Raw genomic sequence first — 24017 nt, forward strand, 5'->3', positions numbered from 1 at the left:
CTGGGTGAAAAAACTTGACTGAATTAAGTGACTGCTGGTGGGAATCAGGTAAACCTTCCATTCAGCTTCACTTTTATACCAGCTTGGCATTTCTTGATGTTAGGAGAAAAACCTCAGGAGTTTTTGTTGTGGTGAAAAGTTAAGAAGTAAGCTGGCTTATTTGATTCGTTCACTCAATGAGTTTCTGTAATAAGATATTTATGTACTCATGAGAGTCAGTGTACTTACACACATTAACTTGTCAGTTGTAGAGAGAGAAAGGATTTGATTAAAAAAACAACTAATTTGGCCTCTTGGGGTTTTTTTGTGGAATTAACTGTAACTGTGATTGAAAGGTTTCCTGTGGAGGTTATGTTCTCCCTGGGTTGCTGCTGCGGTGCTTCCCAGCTGGGTTTTTATCCTGATGTCATTCTGCAGTTGGAAACACAATGGTCTGTGCTGTGGTTTAAATGTTTGTGATGCTCCAGAATTCTTATGTTGAGCCCTAATCCCTGATGTGCAGGTTAGGAGGCGGGAACTTTGGGAGTCCATAGGCTCCATTGTCCCATCAAAACATGCAAATTTGAAGAGAATGTTATTAAGAATTTAAGATGGTGACTGCAGAGGATTAAGCCCAAGCCTGGGGCCGTTCTGAGCGTGGGTCCCTGTATGATTGCCCCTGTTCACATACCCAAGGAGCCTGTTTCCCTGGGAATGTCCCAATTTTAGCACAAAAATGTCCCAAGTCCCAGGAATACCCTCAGTGCCAGGCCAGCGGGGATCGGGGGGTCACCCTACATTCAAACCAAGGCTGTTTCAACCTAGATTATCCTTCAGTCACCTTAGCTAGAATTTGACAAACCAGAAGGGAACTATTTTAAATTTTGCATGCATGTACATTTGTGACACTTAAAAACAATCTATTCTAAATCCTAATTCACATACACATATCTGAGTAGGGGAGAGGATTAACCTTTTCACGTTTTAGGGCTGTGAAAGTCTCTAGCCCTGCCCCAGCAGGATGCTCCTCTCCAGAGGTGGCCGGATTCAGAGGAGAGGGGATCACCTCCCACCCGGTCCTGTGGGAGTGGGTGCCCTGGATTATGTTTGCAGGTGACAAGCAGTTGTGCTAAAGAGAAGGCTCCTATGCTGATAAATCCAGCCCTTCTTGCAGGTGCCTGACGGGGTGAAGTAGGTGCTGCCCGGGACTCAGACAGATCCGGGTTCCTCTCCCAGGACCAGAACTTGTAACCATGGGCACGCCACGCTGTAGGCTTCCTCTGGAAATGGACTTACCTTGCCTCGTAGAAGCTTAGGGGAGGACTGAATGGGGTCATGTGACTGAAGCACCAGCCCAGAGCCTGGCCTACATACAGTAGTAGTAGGTGCTTAATAAGTACAAGCTGCTAATGTGCAGGTGGAACCTTCAAACAACAGCCACACAGGAGACCTGGCTGGGAGGTGGCTCCGGGCTGACTCCAGAAAAGGTGGGTAACAAGCTTGTGAGTGTGAATGCAGCTCCTAGACCTGACTTGCCCTTGCTGTGTGTCTTCCCTGCCTTGGGGGCAGGGCTGGGCAAGTGTTGGGGGCTTAATACACAATTGATTCTTGGACAAATGCGTGGAAGGTGACCCCCTCTTTTACTGAGTACTTTTCTAAGAGCCAGAAGTGGCACAGTCACATGAATTCCATATAAAACATCTCACCTTCATGGACACATTAGTCTTGGGAGGAGATGCCTAGTTCATTTAAAATAATGCTGATGGTGGCAGGAATGGGCCCTGATCTTCCAAAATTAATACGTCTTGACATTTTTAGGTCTTGAGCACACAGGCTTCTAAACATAGCCTGTGTCTATGTGTCTATGTCTAAACATTGCCTACTGCATTCAGGATGGTGTCAGTTGCAAATGATAGTTGCAGCTCAAACTGACTCAAATAAAAAAAGGGAATTCTTTGGCTCATGTAACTGAAAACTATGTGGAAAAGCATTGGACATGAAGGTGCTTCATGGTGCTTCAAAGCTTCAGGCATTGACCCAGCTGCTCAGTGTCCTCTGGAATATCCCATCTCTTGCCCCTGCTTTCCTCTCTTTTGCCTTCATTTTCATTTTTGGCATTTTCACATTTCAGCGCAGTGGCCAAACAGGAGGCCCCGGTAGCTCCAGGTTATGTCTCACTAACTTCCTCCAGGGCGAGGAGCTGTGTGTGTGTGTGTTGTTGTTTATTTGTTTTTTGTTTTTTTTTGTTTGTTTGTTTTTTTTGAGGTAAAAGCACCACACATCTGTTAACAGTTTTGGAGGTCAGAAGTGTCTCACTGAACTAAAATCAGTTGTCATCAGGCTGCATTCATTCTGGAGGCTCTAGGGGAGAATCTACTTCCATGCCCTTTTTAAAAATTGAAGTGTAATTGACCTGTAACACTTTGTTAGTTCCAGGTGCACAGCATATTGATTTGATATTTCTATACATTATAAAATGGTGACCAGAAGAGTCCTCTTTGATGGTTCCCACAAAATTCCACATTCATTACCATCTGACTGGCCCATCTTGGGCCATGTGCTCACCCCTGGACCAATCACTGGCTGGAGGGATCAAGCATTGTCATTGACAAAGCCTAGGTCACATGGCCTGGGGGAGCAGGGAGGGGTAGACCCTCTAGTAAAACCGTAAGTACTAACGGGAGAGGCATGGCTTCCCAAAGGAGAACAATGATGCTGTTACCCAAATAAGAGGAAACGGATGGTGGAGAGAGCTTACTAGACTGAAATTTTCTTTTTGGAATTTCTACAGATGTTTCCATCTGATTTAGGCAAACTTACAGGAGCCTGTCACTCTGGGTTTCCCAGATTCACTGGTGTGGCATTTGAAGTTGCCCCCTTCCTACCTCCCAGCCCCAACTCCCTGTCACATAGAGGCAGAGCTGTCCTGCACGGCTCTTTGCCCCTCCTGAGCTTTTGAACATGCTTTGCCCTTTACATGGAATGCCTTCGTTGTCCTTCCTTAAGCCTATTCCTCCCTCAAAACTCGGCTCAAAAATCTCATTTGTGAAGCTCCTTGGTTTCCTAGGGGCAGAGCCAGTGCCTAACTATATGGGTAGCATCCCATATAAATCCCTCAAAACATGCACTCCTGGACATTCTTTAAAAGATACAATTAACATACCATAAAATTCACCCGCTAAGAGTATACGACTCAGTGAACATCAGTATATTCACCCGGTTGTTCAAACATCACTATCTAATTCCAGAACGTTTTCAAGACCCCCAAAAGAAAGCCCAGACCCATAAGCAGTCATCCCCCATTCTCCCCTCCCCCAGCCGCTGGCTAACACCAGTCTGCTTTCTGTTTCTATGGATTTACCTGTTCTGCGCATTTTACAGAGATGGAATTAGACAGTATGTGGTCTTTTGTGTCTGGCTTGTGCAGATAATGTTTCCAAGGTTTATCCACATGGTAGCATGTCTCAGTACCTCGTTCCTGTTTATGTCTTAATAATAATCCTTTGTATGGACAGACCACATTTTATTCATCTGCTTGTCCAATCATGAATATGTGGCTATTTCCCCATTTTGGCAATTACGAACAATGCTGCTGTTAACAGTCATGTATGCGTTTCTGTGTGGACATATGTTTTCAACTCTCCTATGTGTGGAATTGCTGGGACATATGGTAATTCTATTTTTAACTTTTTGAGGAACTGCCAAACTTTTCCAAAGCAACTGCAACATTTTACATTCTCATCAGTAGTGGATGAGGGCTCTGATTTCTCTGCATCCTCACCAACACTTACTATCGTCCGTCTTTTTTTATCAGAGCCATTCTAGTGGCTCTGAAGTGGCATCTCAGTGTGATTTTGATTTGCAGTTCCCTAATGACTAATGATGCTGAGCATCTTTTCATGTGCTTATTGGCCATTTGTGTATCTTCTTTGGAGAAATGTTTATTCTCCATGTGGAGAACAGGCTTGCCCACCAATGTGGGTTTGAATTCTGGTGCCGTCAGAGCCTGGAACACTTCCTCCTCCCTACCCACTCAGGGACAGATAATCAAGATATCAAATTAAACCTGCTCTTCCTCCTGGGTCCCCCATCTGGTGGACAAGAACACCACCCAGGCCATCTTGAGCCCGGAGGCTGACTCAGGCCCTAGCACGCAGCACAGGCCTGACTCAGGGAGGTGCTCACAGATGTTTATTGAATAAAAACGGTCAATGGAGTGTCTTCCAGATGTGAAAAGCAGCCCTTTTGGGAAGAAAGAATATTCTCGGTCCACATGGGGTTGAGTCAAACACCATGCCTAAGGCACACGGCTGGGGCCACCTCTGCATCAGCAGGCGTGGGTGAGCTTGCTACTGGGTGGAACTCTTCTTCCTGGTTTTCTTCCGGTTTCCAGGCTCCACAGGGGTGAGGGGGCCCTGGGTGGGTCTCCCTCCACTTCCTCTAGGGCAGGGTTTTAGGGCCCAGGCTGCCCTTCCTCCCTTCCTCTGCCAACCAGTCGCCGTGACATCCTGGCTCACACCAGGGGGATGGGGTAGGAGGCGCAGGCGGCCAGGCCGCACATGTTCTTTCCGCGCTCAATGAGGAAGTACCTGGGCAGAGGGAGGGAGGTGAGGCCCAGCTGGTGGCTTCCTCACCCCTGTCTTTTCCCTCTGGATTTATTCATAAACAGCGTTGGGCTTATCTGAGACCCAGGAGATCTCTGACCTGACTTCGTGAATAACTTCTTCCCTCTCCTTGGCCACCAAATGACTTCTCTTCCTTATTCTGTCCGCACCTCACTGCTCCCAGAATTCTCCGAGGGCCCCTTCTTAGCCCTGCCTAGCCCTCATGTAGTTACAATCATCCCTGGGACCCCTGAGCTAACGGGTGAGGACACGGAGTCCGAGAGGGGAGACACAGACAAAGTCACATCAAGATATGTACCCGGGAGGGGGGGTAGCTCGGTGGCAGAGTGCACGCTTAGCATGCAGGGGGTCCTGGGTTCACTGCGGGGGTGGGAGGGAAGGCATGTACCCAGGCCTTCTAGAAGGAGGGGCTGTCAACCATCAGGGGTAAACTCATTGCCTTGATTTCTCAAAAATGGGCCCTTCCAGGTGCTGGCTTAGTCCCAGGGGGCTCTGCGCTGTGAGCTGTTTCCTTGCAGTGGTCACAGACCCTACTGAGCCAAAGGCACTCCTGTTCCCGACAGAATCGCTAAGATCTGGGGTCCAGGATGGGAGAGGGGTTACTAGAGGGGTCTTGGGGGTGGGAAGGTGGCATTCTCACGCTCCTCTCCCTCTGGCCTGGGGCGAGGGCTTGGCTGACCAGCTTCTCGAAACCATGTATTTGAGGTGTAGGGGACCTCCCCGAGGGCCCCCAGACCTGGGACGTGGAAGCTGCTTACCCATTCATTCCCCACCGGGTACCCCAAGAGTTTTTCACGATCCAATAGGGTGTCCCATTTTCTTCTCCGTACCCAACAGCCAGCACTGCATGGTTTACTTTATCTGGAGTTTTATGACAGAAAGGACTGGAAAACGAAAATAAAAAAGGCTTGAAAATATGGAAAGGGTAAAAGCGAAGACTCAATCACAGCCAACAAGTGATTTAGAGCAATGTTTCCCAAAGGGGGAACTCGGAGGCATTTAAGGTGGTGAATTAACTCTCATATAAGTCCCAGGGCAAGAGAAGTATTCCCTTCAGCCCCTTTGGTTCTGCTCACTCAAAGGAGAGGGTCTGAGCATGGTGCTGGCCCGGCTCCAGCAAGCAGAGCGGCCCTCCTGCCGCTCCCCCTGCGGGCAGCAGTGTCCAGTTAAGAGTTTCACAGAGCATCGCTTTGTTGCCGTCTTTCTATGATTAAGTTGTAAGGGGGTAGGGGTATGGTTCAGTGGCAGAGCGCATGCTTAGCATGCCCGAGGTCCTGGGTTCAGTCCCCAGTACCTCCATTTACCTTGTATTTAGAGCAAATATACAGGTTTCCCATTTAAGACCATGAACTAGTTCCCATGAGGAAATTCTGGGGAATTTCTGGAGGACAAACTGTAGTGGTCACATATTCATTCATCTGATGTGTAGCTGAGTTGTTGGGATGTGCCAGGCCTGAGGCAAGGTAGAAAATTCCGCTCCTGAATTTAGGAAGCTTCCTTTGGCAGACGACTTCTATACAGTGGACTGAGGGCTGTGACAGCCGGGAGGCTGTTGGGAGCCCAGCGGATGGGATGCAGTCCAGCGGGGCAGGGGTGGGGTGGGGTCAGGAAAGGCTTCCCTGAGAAGGCAGCAGACATGCCTAAAACTACAAACTCTTCAGTGGGGCTGGAGCGGGCACAGGAAAGAACAGGGCGGATGCAAGTGGTTCTGATGGAGATGAGCCTGGAGAAAGGAGGACCAGATTAGGAGGGTCTCCCCAGCCAGGCTAAGACACGGAGAATGTAGAAGGTGGTGTGGCAGGAAGGGTGTTCCAGGATGACTGGCTCGGAGCGGAGGATGGACCAGTGGTGGGGGCACAAGGGCAAGCCAGTATGGAGGCAACGGTGGGCAGAGACATGGGGAGGGAGTGAGAGCACATTTCTGAGCAGCGTTAGTGGGGCAGCGTCTGATGACAGGGAGGAAACACATAGGATCTGAGCTTTCCCTGGGCCGTGCAGCCGGACGTGGCAGGGAGGCCCTTGGCTCTACGGGTCTAACGCTTGGCAGAGACCAGGCTGCCAGACGGAGACTTGGAGATTCTTGGCAAACTGTTGTCCGTGGAGTTCAAGGAGTGTCTGAGGAGAAAGCCCTGGAGAACACCAGCATTTAGGAATGGGCAGACAAAGAGGAGGCCGCGACATAGACGCTGGGCAGCTGCCAGAAGCGGCTGAACTCACATTGCAAAATAGGCAAGAGGCGTGCGTGAGATGAACCCCGTGTTAGACGTGTCAGCAACTCGGGTTTTCTGGGAAACCCTGCGGTGAAGCCTTCAGCACAGGATCCTGGCATCTGACAGCAGCTACTTTCCCTTCCCTATTTCACATCTTCAAATTTTTGAACACAGATTTTCATAACCAGAGGCAGCTCCTCTGTTGAGGAAGAGTGAGCTCTGGGCTCCATGTGGCCTGGCTCTGACCTCCCGCTCCTCCTTGCCACACCGGAGGCCATGGGTCCTGAGCCTCATGGCTGAGGCCCCCGGCCCCTCCTGTGCAGACTGTCGGGCCCGGCTTACCTGGAGTAGATGCCCTTTCTGTACAACAGAAAGTCGTTAGTCACCTCAAAGGCAAAGCTCACGGGGTTGTGCAGGCCGACCGCCTCCACCATCGACGCCTCGTCATTCTGTGGACAGACGGAGGGGCTGACAGCTGGACACACAGGCTCTGCCACCTCCTGACCCTACTTACGAAGCGTGACCCTCTGCCCCAAGGTAGGGGACAGAGGCGCAGAGCAACGTTGATGTCCAGGAGGAAGCAGAGGGAAGAGAAGGCTGTTTTAGGCCAAAAAGCCGCCACCAAGGGGGAGCTGCCCCTCCTCACAGCAGAGCTGGGCCATAGATACTGGGGGCTGGTATGGGGACCCCGCCCTTTTGGCTCTGAATGGCCAGGAGCCTTTGGGATTCCAGGTCCTTTTGGCTAACAGGTCCCTCCTCCCAAGCCATGGCTGCCCTGTGACCTCCGTCGGTTTCACTGGGCTGGTCGTGGGCTCGTCTCTGTCCCCCTCCCTGCTCTGCTCCTAGAGAACCCCCACTCTGTGGGGTCAGGCCCAGGGTGCAGCATGGACCCATTCATTTGCACACTCACAACCATTCAGCGAGGTCCTTCCATGAGCCAGGGGCTCCAGAGGGTGCAGAGGTGATGTGACTCCAGCCCCCAGGATCCCCTGCACCCACAAAGCCAGTCTAAGGAGTTTTTGTGGCAGAACCCAGGGTTTAGGAGGCTATGCGCATATGAGGCCCAGATGGTGGTGGAAACCCAGCAAAGGGCTGTATGCCTGACAAGGACGCATCCCCATCGGCTGGGGAAGGCAGGCAGGAGGAAGCCAGAGGCTTCCTGGAGGCTCCAGCTTGGAAGGGAGCTGCGGAGGCCAGGTGAGAGCAGCAGCTGGAATCACCTGGGGAGTTTTAAAAAAGCCCAGTGTCCAGGCTGCACCCCAGACAATGAGATCCGCGTCTCTGGGGTGGGTCCCAGGCAGCAGGAGTTTTTCAAGCATCTCTGCTGAGAACCCCTGGGTTAGCATGAGTGAGGAGGCCATTCCCCTGGCTGGCACCCTTTGGGAGTTGAAATGAGTGTGAGCTGAGGCCAGGACCCTGCTGATGGGAAGGACATGCTGGAGGGATCGAGGCACCCAGCCTTCCCTCAGTCCTCCCTCCCTGGAGGGGTGGGCAGAGATCCAGCTGCAAAAAGCGAACAGCTGGTAAGTAAATGGCTTCCTTCCTTGTGCTCAGAAAAGGCCTTGTGAGCGCAGACAGGTCAATGTAGAGGAGACAGGAAGGCCTGCCCACCAAGAGGGGAGCGTGTTGTCGGCCCGGCCACGGAGGGCTGGACCCAGTGCCAGCTGGCCCTTCAGGCCCTGCAGGTGTCTCAGACAAGGCTCGCCTGGGCACCGGGCAAAAGGCATACCTCTGAGCCCCTCATTCATCTCTTAGTGGGATACAAATGGGCCAGAGTCGGTCAGCCCTCGGTGGGTGTGTCTAAGAGAAACTGGCTATTTTCTGCAGATAAATATATCACAGAAACATTCCAGTTATAGGTTGTAGGTTCTGGAATGACAGGATCTCGGTTCAAATCCAGGTTCCACTTATTAGCTCTGTGGCCTGGGGCAAGTTGCTTAACCACTCCAAACATGTCTCCTCATCTATAAAGGGAAGAGGATAATGACACTAATCTAGGCTTGTCTGCTGTCTAAAGGTGATAATCCGCGTTAAGTGGTTGGTACGGCACCTGGAACGCAGCATGCCAGAAACTTCCGCTGTTACTACCACTGCCGACTGCCTGGCACGTGCTTCAGTTAAATGGTAGCTACTGTCACACAGACATCACGTTGTGACTTACACATACACGTGGGGGCACGCAGCCTCAGCCTCACAATCTCAGCTACACACATCACACCTAACAGAGCCACAGAGAGATTCTTTCACTCTTTAAACATATTCTCCCACACTCACAAACAGGCACACACTCGAGTCACAAGGGCTGTTCACACATCCAGCTCTCTCTTGGACAAACAGGATATGAGCATACTTCTCCATCCACTTGCAGTGAGGTGTGGCTGTGTAACTTGTTTTGGCTTTAAGAGCCAGTGCATCATTTACCACTGTCTCTCCCTCTGCCTGGGTACTGGAATGAAGCCAATGACACAGAGAATAGCCCTGCTTAAGCTGACGGACATGTCACAAGAGTGAGAGACAGACTCTGTTTTAGGCCATTCAGATTTTGGAGTTGTTACTGCAGCATAACCTGGCTTATCCTGACGGGGATGCACATTCGTACTCAGTGCATTCACAGTCAACATCACACAGACGTATGCTGACGTCACACGCATGCTCACATCCTCTCTGGCAGGATGGGGATTACTGCTTGCATTTTATAGGCAAGAAAACTGAAACACAAGAATGAAGACTTGTGAGGACTCAGGGCAGAACCACAGCATCTGACTGCCAGTATCCTGCTCTTTCCCTCCCATCCCCCACCTTGCTGCCATCATGGAGACTGAGATTCAATGGTAAAGTGATACACTGCCATGAAAGGCTGCCCTGCCATGCCCTGTCACCAACACTTGGTCATCTAACAGCAGTGGAGACCGGGCTTCCTTATCAGAACACACTCTCCATCCAGGAGAAGGACTGTACTCACCATTGTGATGTTGACTACATCCTTGACAAAAGCAATGGCCTTACTGGGCTGGAACTTGCAGTCATCATCCTGTTCAGGGCAGCAAAGGGCATGGAATGCAGGTTAGGGATGCTCGGCCCTGGGCTGAGACTTCAGGCCTCCCCTATGCAATTTGATAACATTTATAAATCAAAAGCTACAGTGCCAGGGGTGGTGGGTGGGGTCACTTAAGAGGGAATTAGAGGCATCCTTGTGCTCAAGGACCATAGTCTAGTGGGAGGAGATGGTCCTGTCTGGCTTTGGCAGAGGTGGGCTCGCGTGGCACTTGGTGGGAGCATGAGGAAGGGCCTAACCCAGTCCATGGAAGCTTGCTGAGAAATAGAGGCAAGTAAGAGCCTGCATGGAAGGCGAAGGGAGGGCTAGTCTCAGCCCAGGGAATTGCAGACAAGAGGCAGGCGCAGAGGTAGGTCACATGGAGGGAAGAGCAAGGCCTTCTGAGACAAGAGAGATGGTCAGGATGACGAGGGGCAGGACCTGACATTAGGAACCAGTGGGTGGTTTGGTGGGAGCACAAGTTTAATGATGGGGAGAGTAAAGTAACAGATTAGACTGGAAAGACAGATCCAGGTGGGGTGGGGGTGGGACGGGACTCGAAGGACAGGCCAAAGAGTCTGGACTTCCTCTTGCAGGCCCCGAGGAGCCTTTGAAGAGTTCTGAACAAGGCAGAGTGTGGTCAGAGCTGGGTCTGAGAGGCTACTCTGGTAGCCCCCAGGTGGAGGTGGCCCAAGGAGAGGCCACCTTCAGTGACCTAGGATGAAGGGACACCAAGGTCCGAGTAGGGGCAGGGACACAGGCTGAACCAAAGGATACGACATGAGAAAGTCTATGATGATGTCAGAAGGCTGACTGAAGCGAGGGTCTGGCAGGAGACCACCCCTAGAACAGACCACTGGTGACCAAGAGGTTTTAGGGAAGGTTGGTGCCTCTCATCGCTGAGTGGGGAAATATAGGAGAAGTCCCAGGTTTAGGGGAAAGATGAGGTGCTTAGCCGTGGACAGGCTGGGTTGAGGTGATGACAGGAGGGGCCCGTGCACGTTGGGGAAGCGCTGGGTGAAGTGGGTGTGGGTCCAGGAGTGTTGTCAGCACGAGGCTGACTGTGGACGAGCTACTGACGGATGGGAGGGAAGAAGCCAACAGATGGTGCTCTGGTGCACGCACAGCAGCAGGACGGGAGCCGGGGGAGCCAGAGCCATGCCCGCAAGGCGCGGGAGAGGTGGTGAGGAGAGTGACTGTGCGGCCACAGGGAGGGCGGTAAGAGGCCCCCGGGTTGGTGAGCGCCAGGCTCAGGTGAGCAGAGGAGGTGAAGGAGTGAGCCTGAAGAGACAGCTCTGAGAATTCAGGTGGGAGCCGGGAGCCCTCAAGAGGTGCGGGGAGAAGGGATGTTTTCCGAGGCCGGGATAAGAAGGAGACGGGGAGCATTGCAGACCAGGAAGCCGAGCCCAGGCTGCCCGGAGTTACCTTGCCCTTGTAGGGGTAGGTGTCTTCACCCATGATGCCCCTGTTGTACCGGATGTACTCGAAGGCCTGGCTGGGGAGACCCCTGCAAGAAGGACATGCAGCTGTGCCCACCTGGGACTGGCCACGACAGAGGTGGGGCCTGCCCGGCTCGGTGACAGGGAAGTCTCCGAGGGGCTAGCAATGCCACCGCATTTGCTTGGCCTCAGGACATAGCTCAGAAGAGGCTATTAAGGAGGGCCCAAGGTCCAGCCGCCCGAGCTTCTGCAGGACAGACCCCTTTAAGCCAGGCCCCTACTCTGTCAGGAGCGGGCACTCCCACAGGACAGCCGACAGTGTCTGCCCGGCTCACCGACTATCGCCACCGCCGTGCCTGCGGGGCCCCGCCTGGGCAGGCGCCTGACAAACACCACTGTCTGACCCCTCATAACCCAGAGAGGTAGATGCTGTTCTTTCTTGAGTCTCAAAAAGGCTAAGCAGCTTGCCCAGGGCCACATCACTGTAGCCAGCATCTGGCTCCAAATGTGGATCTTTCCTACATCGCGTTGCCTGTAAACAGAACTCAACAGCTCCCTGCCACAGCTCCCCAGCAATGCCCTGTCCCGTCTCTGTTTCTCCTCCATAGCCTCTGTCACCATCCCATCCCTGGCACACCTGTTTATGGCCTGTCTGGCCCAGCTAGAACGTCAGCTGCCGGATCCCCTGTACCAAGATACATAGCAGGTGCTTGGTCAGATTTGCTGAATGGATGAAAAAAATGACCCCTTTGAAAATGGTGGGGCCCCAGAGCACCCTTTCAGACTCTTGCGATGGGTGGTGTTTGTAAATTGCAGAGAGGAAAGTGACCAAAAATGAGGTGAACGGTGAGGCTGAACATGACATGATGTGGGTCAGTAACTAGGCTGTGACTTCACCCAAGGTCTCGGCCCCGGGCCTGGAGCATGCTGTCTGCAGGAGGCCCCCGTGTTGGCTGCTGCCACAGCAGCAGGTGGAGCACGAGGCCTTCCCAGGACTCGGCCACAGGAGGAGCAAGGGCCCTGGGGCTGGGGGGATGGGCACAGGTAGGTGAGGGGAGGCAAGGCTGGGAGCATGCCCTGGGGAGCACCAGGGGCCTGGCTTTATGGGTGTATGTGCTGGGAAAGCCGCCAATCCTGAGGAACGGTCTGAGAGCGTTGCATGTGGGGAGGAGACGAGGGCTACAGACATGAGGAAACTTGAGCAAATCCCTAACAGCCTGTTCTGAAAACGTGCCAGGAAAACAGGCCCAGCGAAGACGCAGCCTTTCTGCGTGAACACCGAACCACATCTACAAAGGTCCTTCGTGCAGCCGGCTGAGCTGGGGCGGCCAGAGCTTCAGAGAACTTGTAGAAAGGCCAAGCAGACATCTGTGTGTGGGTCCTGGTTTTGGAGGATGATGTGTTTTTCACTCTATTAATTCTTTTGGCTGCTCGCCCAGAGGCCCTGGTGTTTGATGAGGTCAACCATGCTGTAAGGTGAAATCCGGGTGACACCAGGGAAAGAGGACAGATTTTGGAACCAGGCAGGCCTGGGCTCAGATTACAACTCTGCCTGTTCTGGCTGAGAGGCCTTGGGCGTGTGAGGTGCCCTTCCCTCCCTAAGTGAGGCCGATTTTGCTAGCACTGAGGGCAGGGTCTGCGGCAGCGCCCAGCACATCCTGGAAGTGATCAGCGGGAGATGAGAAGGGGCTTCAGGCCCCACCCCCCCGGGTCAGGGACATACCCTTGGCAGCCGTGATTGTTGAAGTTCTGGGCGCAGTCCACCAGCTGCTGTTCTGCCTGGAGGGAGGAACACACCCAGTGAGCTGAGAGCGGAGAGCATTCTTGGACGGGCGTGGGCGCCGGGCCTCCCCTGCTGACCCACGCCTGTGGTCCCGTCGGCTCTGGGTCAGGAGGACCAGGTCATAAGCTCCCCAAGGGCAGGGAGGGTCTCTGTGTGTGTGAGGTGCTAGCCCAGCTGGCGGCACACATCACAGAAAAGCGCACTGATGACCTGGCAGCCAAGAGGGCAGGTGAGGGTGTGGGGACCCGCGTGTCCGAGTGCTGCCCTGAAGGGCGCACATGCCTGTGGCTCAGGGGTCCCTGGTGGCGTGGCGGGGAGGGGACAGGCCTCCCCTCAACCAAGGCCCTCGTAGCCCTCGCCAGCCCTGCCCTCTCTCCTCTCCCTCTTCCCCACACAGGAGGCAGGGGCTGGGCAGTCACCCCTCACTCTGGCGGTCAGCAGTTGAACACATGTCCTGGCTCTTCCCTCCGTGAAGATGTCCAGCTTCGGAGAGGGCACAGGTCCCAGAGGGCTGCCTCCCAGGCAGGCTCTGCTCTCTGAAGGCCCCAGGTTGCCAAACTGAGGAGCACCCAGACCCAGCCGGGAAGGAGCCCTTGGGCCATTTACTCAGTAAGCCTCATTTCTTTCTAAGAAAAGTGTTCACTGAGATTTGCATACCAAACGTCCATGGGGCTGGGATACCTGAAGTCCAACTGAAGGCCAAAGCCAAAAAGAAGCCTGAAGGCCCAGGCTGTGACCCCTGCAGGAGGTGCTCCCCAACCCCGCCAGTGGCTGGTCGCTCACCAGAGAGAGCAGCTTCCCGGTGGCGATGGCGACGGCTGACTCCAGGGCGCCGGTGGTGGAGAAGGTCCAGCAGCTGCCGCAGCCGCCCTGCAGGTGGGGGTGGGGCGGGGGCGGGGCGTCAGAAAGCCACGCCCCACGGACCGGTCCCCTGAGATCCCGGGCGCCCCGTGACTTCAGTCTACAAAGCCCTGGTGCACGTGTGTCCGCTCTGGCCCTCGCGAGCCCTGTGAGCCGCACCCCTGCCCCCGTGCCACAGACGAGGAGACCGAGGCTTGTCAAGGAGCCAAGAAGCAGCGCCCGCGCACTCCTAGGCCTGGCCCCGCCTCACGCGTCCCATCCTGTGGTCTCCTGGCGCTCCTTATGCTGGCTCCTCTTCCTCCCACGGTTTCCCAGCAGACGGACTCACCAAAGTCCTGTTCCTAGAACCTTCTCTCTCACCTTTCCACCTCCAATCTCATTCCACCCACAGTCCTGTTACACTAACAACTCCCCAAACCCTGCCTCGGCCCTGACCTCCACCCAGACCCACACATCCCGGCCCCCAGATGATCCCACCCGGACGCCCCAGACTCTGCCCGTCCTGCCCCCTCCATCCACCTAACCATCTTCGGCCACCATCACTGCCGTGCCCGGCCTCCTGACTCGGGGCCTGGAGCCTGCCTGCCGGGGCACATCACAGCTCTGTCCCACACCGCCCATGTGACCTGGGCAAGGCGCTGCCCCTCGAGCCCTCAGTTTCTTCACTTGTAAAACAGGAACAGCCGTGCTTGCCTCACAGGGCTGCTGGGGGTAGATAAGGCCGCGCCTGTCAGGCAGTTACCCCACGGGCTCAGTAATGTCACCTGCTGCTGTCTATGCTTTTCTCTCAGCCTCCTCTGTCCTTGTCCACCCCTCACTGGCTCAGTGCTCCACATTCTACTTCTGCAACGGCTCCTAAGATTCCCTTCCCCACTGAGCCCTCGTCGCTTGTCTCCATGGAAGGAACCTTCACGCTGGGCTCCCCCCCGGAGTCTCTTCCTCTCGGATCCTCCCCTCAGCAGGGAGGGGAGGGCCTGGTCAGAGGTCTCCAGCTGGTCAAGGAGGTGGGTTGGCCACGGCTGAAGGAGGCAGAGCAGGGCCGAGCCACCAGCACTGGTGTTGAGTAGACACCTGGCTGGAAGTGCCCTCTGTCACCTGCTAGCCTTGTATCTTGAGCAAACCACCTTCCCTCAGAGTTTCCTCCTCTGTAAAGTGAGAAACCCTCAAGGCTGCTGAGCTAACGTTGGATCCCGCTGCTGGATCTGTAACCACACAGTGGCCACGGCGAGAGACCACACACACCTACGAGAGTAACCACCTTGTTCTGGCCGCTTCGCCCAGGGGGCTCCGTCCTGCCCGACCACCAGGAACAGTTCACATGAAGACCTGGAACATTCTTGGCAGGCCTCCCCTTCTCACTTGCCCAAAGCATTCAGGCTTCCACACATAATACTTGTTGCTCTGAACTGTCATCGGATTCTCAGATGGTCTAGAAACTGCCTTTGGGTCTTGGGGGAGAGGGCTGACTTCATTCTACCCCTCTGATCCCTGGGAAAGGAGACTAGTTTTGGCTTCTGGGTGCTGGTCTGTACATTGAGATCACTAGGCAGGCTCTGGGAACCCAGTGTGCCTGTCTAGACAGATCTTCAGCTGTGCCACATGGCTTTAAGGGGAAGGAGAAATTGTTTCTTGTGGAGATTGCAGTGGAAAGCCAAGTGCTTCCAGGAGGGAAACCTTCACCTCGTATTTCCTGGGATCGAGAGGTCACACTTTCTGAAGAAGGTCACTGCACTGTCACTTTCAGGGGACAGCAGAGGGTAGGTCCAGAGTCTCCAGAACAGAACTTGTACTGGGACCCCCGCCCCAGCCAGAGGCCCAGTCCTCAGCCCTGAGTGCTGGGAAGGCACCACCGCTGCTGTCCTAGGACACTATGCCCTGCAGGGGGCGCTATTCCTTGAAAGGCCAGTCTCCTGCTCTCGGCCACAGCATGTCTGAAATGCTGGGTTTCATTGTGATCACTGACTACCGGCAGCTACCTTAAGGGAAGCAGCCGGCCAGGGAGGGGCTGGACCCTGGTGCCTTGCGGAGGGGATGAGTGGGCAGTAGGAATGGGGTCCTAGTGCCCAGTTTCTGAAGGGCTCAGAGAATGTCATGTTTTGGGTGATTCTACCGGAGAGACCGGGGGAACTTAGGACTGTGGGGTCAGGGATGAGAGTGAACAAGTAAACTTCAGCCTAGTAAAGAAGTACTTTTCCATCCTTCAGAGCAGTCCATAAAAACAATGACGACTTGGCCTTTCAGAGGAAGGCAGCTCGAGAGAGGATGAGTTAAAACCAGAGCTGGGGATATACTTGCTGTGGTTTTGGGATTCTTTGGGGTTTTCTTCCTGGTAAACTGTCTGAGAAAGTGGTTACTTTTTGGGAAAAGGATGGGGATTGTCATGAATACCTGATTTTTCACCGGTGAGACAAAATTTCCTTTTTTCCGCCAGTCCATAGAGGGTGGGTAGGGACCAGTACCTCGAAGGTAGTTCCCTTTGGTGGCTGAGCAATTCTGAAACAACAAATTAAAATTTTTTTCAGGGGAAAAAAAGAAAACCTTTTCTGATAGAAAAGTGCATAATTAAAATGGTATCACCAAGAGAGAATGAGAAAGAGTGTGCCTGTCAGAACCATCCCACTCCCATCTATTGGGGCCCAACGCTAAATGACAGGTGCCTTTTGGAGCTCGGCATGGAGGGGTTAGGACAAGGTAGCCAGAGTTAGCGAACGGAAATACAGTTCACCAGTTAAATTTGAGTTCCACATAAAAGATAAATAACTGTTGTGTATATCCTGTGCAATATTTAAGATATACTTATGGTAAAATATTGTTTGTTGTTTATCTGAAATTCACTTTTAACTGGGCATCTGTATTTTATCCAGCAACCCTAGGTTTGGGGTCTGCATTGTTGAGGCCATGAGCAGGGACTGAGGAACTGCTGGGAGCTGACCTCTCTGGATCCCCCCGAGAACCCGGGGCACCCCAGCTGCAGCCAGGGGTGGGGCTGAATCTGGCTGGAAGCAGAGCAAGTTATGAGCTTATTCCAAAGGTTTGAGCGAAAACATGCAGATTTGGTCACAATGAATAACACCCACCTGAGGCTCTGACCAAAGATACTTGCGTTTAAATTCAGCAAAGCTCATGTCTGAAAATTCGTTCAGCCCCACTGAAACAGAGAAGGGAGAACAATCAACAACAAGAACAACAACAAGAACAACAAAAAAACAGCAGAGGAGCAGAAAAAATATAAACAGAAAAAATAATGAAACCCTACGTTCACTGTCCCAGTTATAGTCCTGGCAACTTGGCTCCATTCAATTTTTAAATGTGATATACAGTTGAGCCTTGAACAACATGGGTTTGAACTGCGCAGGCCTACCTATATATGGATTTTTTTCAGTAGTGAATCCTACAGTGCTACCCTATCCCGGGTTGACTGGATCCTCGCCTGTGGAGCTCTGGATACGGAGGAGCCTTGGATGTGGAGGAACAGTGTCCACAAAGGAACCGTGTACATGAAGGGCTAACTATAGTTTATACTCGGATTTTCAACTGTGTAGAGGGTCACTGCCCCAACCCCCACGTTGTTCAAGGGTCAACTGTAATTCAGTATGCTAAGGTCAACCCTCACTGTGCTTTAGCATTCCCTGGGGGGCTTTTCAACAGTACATACATCTGGGCTGTACCCCACAGATGCAGTGGGTCTGGGGAGGGGCCTGGGCACCCACTTTTTTGGAAACTCCATTTGTGAGTCTGATGGATGTCTGGGTAAAGAACCACCGCACCAGCACCAGGTGCCTTCCCACCTGCTACCTCCTTCAGTCTTCATAACGCCCCAGCGAGGGAAGCATTATCCTCTCCACTTTACAGCCAAGTACAACTTGAGAGATGTCAACTTCCCCATAATTCACACAGCTAACACTGGGCAGAAATGAGATTCGAACTCAGATTTCCTCCCACCTCATGCCTGTTGATCAGATTTCTATCTTAGCTGACACTGCCATCATTTCCAAGCCCTCAGTGTATGTGCGGTGTGTGTGTATTTCTACTGAAACTAACCGGAGCGAAGGCAGATGCCCTGAGAGGCTGCTCAGGAATCCAGAGTATGTCTCTAAAGAGGCAGGGCCCCCCACAGCAATCCAAGGGCTGAGCATCTGGGCTGGACCCTCAGATGGCAGGATCAGGGCAGCGGCTTCTGTACAGCCTCCTGTAAACTTCACAACCACCCAGAGGGGTACCAGCTCCATCCTAAAATTACAACCCCTTGAATCTCACAGAGAATAACAGCAAAGCCAGAACCTGAGGTCAGCCAGCCACAGCCTCAGAGCCTGGGTTTCTGCTCCTTCCACCCCAAGCCCCTAGTGGGCCCTTTAATCAGCGGATGCTACTAATTGATTTCTTTCCTGATCTGAGACTCTCCCTTCCCCCGCGGATGAGACATCTGCAGGAAAGGCAGCCCCACCGTACTTTTAAATGTGTGGTTCCCAGCATTGTGGGCATTTATCTTCCTCCAGTTGCTGACAAACACTTGCAGCCTGTGGTGGTACTCCTCCGAGCTGTATTCCTTTTGGTGCTGAAACAAAACACATCAGCGATAAGTCATGGAAACAGGGTGCAGCTCATCAGCGGGAGACGGCATTGTTTTCTAAGAGGAGGACTGGAGGTTTCCTTTCTGCCATGATCTTCTGGCCAAATCTGTGTTAGTAGGTGGGACACTGTCCTGGGTCTCTCTGATGAGAGTCAGGAAGTTACAAAGCAGACCGCCTGCCTCTGGGGACCTGTGGCCAGAATGAAGCCCATGCAGCTGTGGGAGAGTCAGCCAGCAGAACAAGAGGCCCCGGAGAAAGACCCGCCAAGTGCAGGTCGCACCTGGACAGCACAGCTGGTACTGGGTCAAGTTGATGGCAGATATCACCATTTCTCAAACACATGTGCACCACTGTCTTCCAACTGATTCTGCAGCCAGCACGCAACGTGATCTGAACATAAAATATGGAAGTAAATCTCAAGGCTTGAAAGGCTGTCAGCTGACTGACTTCATCACTGGAGACCACTGTTTGGAAGGGGTTCCTTCAGTTAACTGACTCTTCCCCAGCGCTTGACCAATTTCTCAGTCTGGAAAGACCCAGCAGAGTGAGGTTGGAAAATCCCTCTTCATTATCCAAACCTAGCAGTTTGGTCTGATAACAGAAAATTTACCGAAGTGAAAAACTTCAGAAAGAAGAAGTTGAACACTAACCTGCACCATCCATGACTTAAAATGAAACTTCTCTGCAAAAAGAAAAAAAAAAATTAGGCCTGGGTGTCTTGCAATAACCTCTGTAGTCAAGTAGGGCACATCAGAACTGATCTGCATTTTAGGAATCTAGGCTAAATTTAAATCACCAAAAATGGTGTTATCTAATGCAGAATGTAAGAAGTAACACAAACTCGTACTGCTTTTGTAGTCCAATTAATTTGGAAGAGCGATACGTCGTTAATCTATGATATTAATGATCAGGATGGTGGTTATCCTTAGTGGGGATACAGAGGGGGCTTCTGGGGTGCTGGTAATGTTCTATGCCCTCATCTGGGTGCTGGTTTCATGAATGTGTTTAGATTCTGAAAATTCACTGAAATGCATAATTTAATTTGTCCACTTTTCTGTATTATGTGATAATTCAATAAGAAGTTAATTAAAAAACCCATATACCCCAAGGATCAGCAAAATTTTTTTTAAAGGGACAGATGGTAAATATCTTGGACTTCGCAGTCTCTACAGCCTGTCACAACTACTCAACTCTGTCCTCGTGTGTGAAAACGAATAGGTGTGACTGTTCCAATAAAACTTTATTTACAAAAACAGGCTGGCTAGTCACCCGTATACATTCTTAAGTTATGTAAAAATTTAATTTCAAATTTAATAGCTGCAAAGGATGTATTCCAGCTTACTGTAAATAATAGCATTTTAAAATAAGATTGTTACATCATTCTTTTCAAGCTGGCCAACGAAATCCATATACCATCAAGATCTGATACCCACCATCAATAATCATGAACGAAGCTCTTCTATAAGAACTGGGTATTTTACATATTTTCTTCTTCTCCTTGAAACCCCATCTCCATCCCAGCCTCACAGAGTTTTATCCTAAGGGAGCATCTGTTTACACTTGATCGCTCTAACATCTTTTTATGCAACAGCAAGAACAGAAAGTATAAATGTGAATTACTTTTACTTTCTGTAACCCATACACCTCTGAATATTAAAAAAAATTATTCGGGATTGAGTTATCATCATCAATTATTAACACTCCACCTGATTAAAACATTTCATATATATTACACCTTATGAACAGTAACTGTTAAAGTAAACCTCTGTAGGAGAAGCTTCTCTTAATGAGGTAAATTAAACCATACTAACAACCCCCTCCCTATGGATGGATATTACCTATTTTTTTGAATGGGTTAGCATTAATTCTGGTCTTTGTTTTCATCATAGGTCAAAGGGCTGAGAAATTCTGCTCCAATAAGCAGGATTGCTCATTGCTACTTGCTTCTGGGAACAGAAGGCAATTTTTAGAGTAATGTCACTCAATTCTTTGATCTCCTTCCTACACCCCAAATCACATGGTGCTCTATTACTCAACATTATTTCTAGAACCCCATCAACTGATACGTAGAAGTCCTTTCTCCTCTTGGAAGTAAAGGGTTTGGAAATTGATTCCCTGTCTGTGCCGATATCACTTGGAATTTTTTGTGTTCTCCCAAGGATCCATACCCTGAAATCTGAAGATCACTGCTGTACAGAATTTAGATCTCCCCTTGTGGGTCACAGATCTGCTCCAGAAACCAAGCAGTAGTCCTTTTCCCTGGGAAAGAAATGCACATCTCCCCAGTACATGCCCTTTGTGGGGCTTCAGAGGATTGCAAATCCTGGTTAAGGCCCTGCTACAGCTGATGGCTTCAGAGGAAGACAGACCTCAACCTAGGACCAAAGTTTGAGGCAGATGGAGTTTAGGACAACTGACTAGTGTTTGCCTCTAGAGGTTTCAAAAGCAATAAGCAGGTGTGCAAACCCAGATTACTTTTCATTCACTGAAGGTCAGCGGAGGAAAAAGCAAGAGATGATCTTGGGGCCGGGCCAGAAGGTGACCCCTGTGCCCCAACCTCAGAAAGACCCATTTCAATCCACTGTGACTTTTGAAAGAAAGCATACAGACCTTATGTAATACCCTGTCTGGGGGGTCATGTGAGAGTGAGCATCTAGAACATGGGTTAGCAAACTCTGGCCTGCTGCCTGTTTAGGAATGGCCCACCAGCTAAGAAAGTTCACACTTTTAAATGGTTGGGGGAAAAAATTATTTTGTAGCACCTGAAAATCATTTGAATTCAAATTTCAGTGTCTATAAATAAAGGTTTCCGGGAACACAACCCACTCACTCATTTACATGCTGCCTAAGGCTGCCTTCAATGCAGAACTAAGCAGCTGTTACAGACTGTGTGGCCCACAAAGCCTAAAATACTCACTACCTGGTCCTTTATAGGCAAAGTTGGCCAAGCCCGGCTCTGGAGTTGAGACAGTTTCCAGCGCCAGCCCTCCTCCATGCAGGCCATGCAGCCGGGGTAAAGCACGGCCCCGGCTGGGGGGCAGCTGGGTTTAGGCTGGGACTGAGCTGGAGCTTGGCGCCCTCCCAGGGCAGTCTTGCAGACTGGGGGGCTTTCTTGCATAAATGGGTGGGGAGGGATAAGGCAAGATTCTGGCTGTAAAGATTTAGCCTCAGTGATCTTTGTCTAGCGCCCAGGCTGCTCTTTGGTTGCTCTTCTGGAGCCTCAGGGTGAGGTGGGGGCAGGTGGTTTTGTGAGGTCAGAGCCTGTGAGGGGTGGGCTGAGGGTGGGCAGCAGCAGCGAAGGAAGGAGGCTGCAAAGGAGAGCCTTCAGCCCGCGGAGGCGCCTGGGGCCCCAGCAGTTGAAGGCGGGGTTTAAAAGCAGCATGAAGTTGGACTACTCTCAGCTCACCTGGCCATAAAGAGCAGTCCTGGAACTTGACCTTACACCATGGGCCCTTTGAACATTATAGCCCCTGAAACAGCCATTGCTCCAAGCGCAGTCACTCCTCCAAACAGTCCGTCCAGCCCGTTCTTCAGACAGACTCTCAGGGCACCTCTGGGGATCCCTTAGGTGCCAAGTCTCTGGGATGCTGCTAGAAAAGGCTGAAAAGTCCCTGCTCTCTCTGGCAGGAGCAGATCAAAGTCCTTTAAGTCTCCAGATGAGGAGCGGAGGGCAGAAGGGGCCGCGGGCTCCTTTGGCATTCTAGGGTCTTCAGCTCCCTCCACCTCCTTGCCCCCGGGCAAGGGGGACCCTTGGCACCTAGACATTGGCTTTTCTGGTTACGAAAGACGTCTGCCCTCCAGACCTCCCCCTCCTCCCGGCCCCCTCCTTTCCTACAACGCAGGTCTCTCCTCCCAGATCCCGGATTCCAACACGCAGATCCCCTGAGCCTCGAGCCTGAGAAATGCCCTGCCCGGCTCCTGTGGAGCCCATGGTCCCCCCCACCCCCAGCCTAAGTACTCCCAAGCCTCCGACCTGCCAGGCCCCTTTCCAGGGGCGCCTCCCGGGGAGGCCAGTCGGTCTCCGAGCGCTCTCCCCTTACCTAAGGAGCTCACGGCCAGGTCGGCGGCGTCGCAGGCGCGGGGGCCCACGAGCCAGGCCCCGGCGCAGAGCAGCGGCAGGACAGCCCACATCGTGGCGATGGCAGCGACTTGGCCGGCGCACTGGCTCCGAGCGCCCGCGGGGGTGGCGGCCAAAAGCTGCCTCGGGAGGGCCGGGCGGGGCGGGGCGGGGCCGGGCCAGGCGGCAGGGGCGGAGCCAGGCGGTAGGGGCGGAGCCACGCGGCAGTAGGGGCGGGGCGAGGCGGCAGACATCCTTAGGCTCCGGCTCGCGGGAGAAGTCGCGCCTCCGACTATCCTTTTCTTTATCGCCTCATACCTCACCCCCTTCTCACCTCCCACCTCCCTCCCTCGCCACATCACTCCCCTTTCTCCTCCTCTGCAAGAACCGGCAAGCTGGATCGCCTGGTCTGTCGGGGTCCTCCATCTGTAGGAACTGGCAGGCACCATGGGCAGGGGTGCTGCCTGTCCCCACCATTAAAGCCCCCATCTCCCTGCCTGTTTACACCCCCAGAGCTCTCATCTCTCTACCTGTCGCCACTCCCAGAGTCTTTATCTCCCACTCTCATAAACCACATTCCCCTGGTTGTCACTTGTGCCTTGGAGTGAATTTAAACTGGACGAGGGAGACAGCTGTCTTTGTGAGTTTGGTTTTTTTTCTTCTCACAACAGGAATTTTAGTATTTCTGCTGAGAAAGTCATATTAGCAGCTCTAGGGCCACTTTCTCTATTTTACAAATCTGAAAAAAAAAAAAGAAGATGATGATTTATTAGAGTCTGGGTGTCAGATAAACAAGTAGAGCAATGAACATTTCAACTAAGGAAATGTGTACAGAGATTGCTTCAGGGGAGAGGAGACGGCGGCTGAGACCTGCTTGTTATTTATTTAAGTTTTTAAAAATTATTATTTTGGGGGAGAGGTAATTAGGTTTATTTACTCATTTGTTTTAGTGGAGGTACTGGGGATTGAACTCAGGACCTGTGCATGCATGCTAAGCACACACTCTACCACTGAGCTCTATCAACCCCTACTCCTGACTGACACCCACCTTTAACAACCTTTCAAGCACCCAGTGGGACCAAGTTCTTCACTTAAGCATCGTCCTGCCAAGTGGAAGTTTGTTGACCTCCCATTTTATAGATGGGGAAACTGAGGCTCCAAGAGTTGATGGTAACATTCCCAGAAAGCGTGCAGAGGGAGTCTGAATTCAGCTTTGACCTACTGCCGTTGCTCCTTCTGTTCTTTTGCAGCCCAAGGCGTTTTGGTGTAGTCAGAGCCTGTCAGGTCTGAGCTCTCTCATATCTCCCTCCCTCAGACAGGAGGAAACCTGATTCTCAGCCCAGGCTCTGCCTGTGAGGCCCCTGGGGGAGCAGATTCTTGCAGTTCTTTTCTGGAGTTGAGTAGTGGGTCTGGGCACAGCTCTGGAATCTGCATTTAAAGGGCCTCACGGTGATTGCT

General features: G+C 52.2%; 1 protein-coding gene across 2 annotated transcripts; it reads right to left on the reverse strand.

Annotated features, from left to right (window-relative positions):
* Positions 1–4155: 4155 nt before the first annotated feature.
* On the reverse strand, positions 4156–22721 carry CTSH (cathepsin H). 2 transcript variants are annotated; one of them, XM_032469327.1, is made up of 12 exons: positions 22543–22721; positions 19153–19184; positions 18381–18486; positions 17009–17079; positions 16320–16424; positions 13854–13940; positions 13011–13066; positions 11274–11355; positions 9777–9845; positions 7157–7263; positions 5363–5488; positions 4156–4568 (listed from the first exon to the last, which is right to left on the reverse strand). In XM_032469327.1, exons 1-12 carry the CDS (start codon positions 22631–22633, stop codon positions 4493–4495), a joined length of 1008 nt encoding a protein of 335 aa, XP_032325218.1. In that variant the 5' UTR covers positions 22634–22721; the 3' UTR covers positions 4156–4492. The 2 variants fall into 2 exon arrangements, with proteins under 2 accessions (XP_032325218.1, XP_032325219.1); XM_032469328.1 differs by lacking the exon at positions 22543–22721 and adding an exon at positions 21909–22242.
* Between the last annotated feature and the right edge of the window lie 1296 nt (positions 22722–24017).

Source organism: Camelus ferus, chromosome 27, assembly GCF_009834535.1.
Source record: "Camelus ferus isolate YT-003-E chromosome 27, BCGSAC_Cfer_1.0, whole genome shotgun sequence".
NCBI lineage: Eukaryota > Metazoa > Chordata > Mammalia > Artiodactyla > Camelidae > Camelus > Camelus ferus.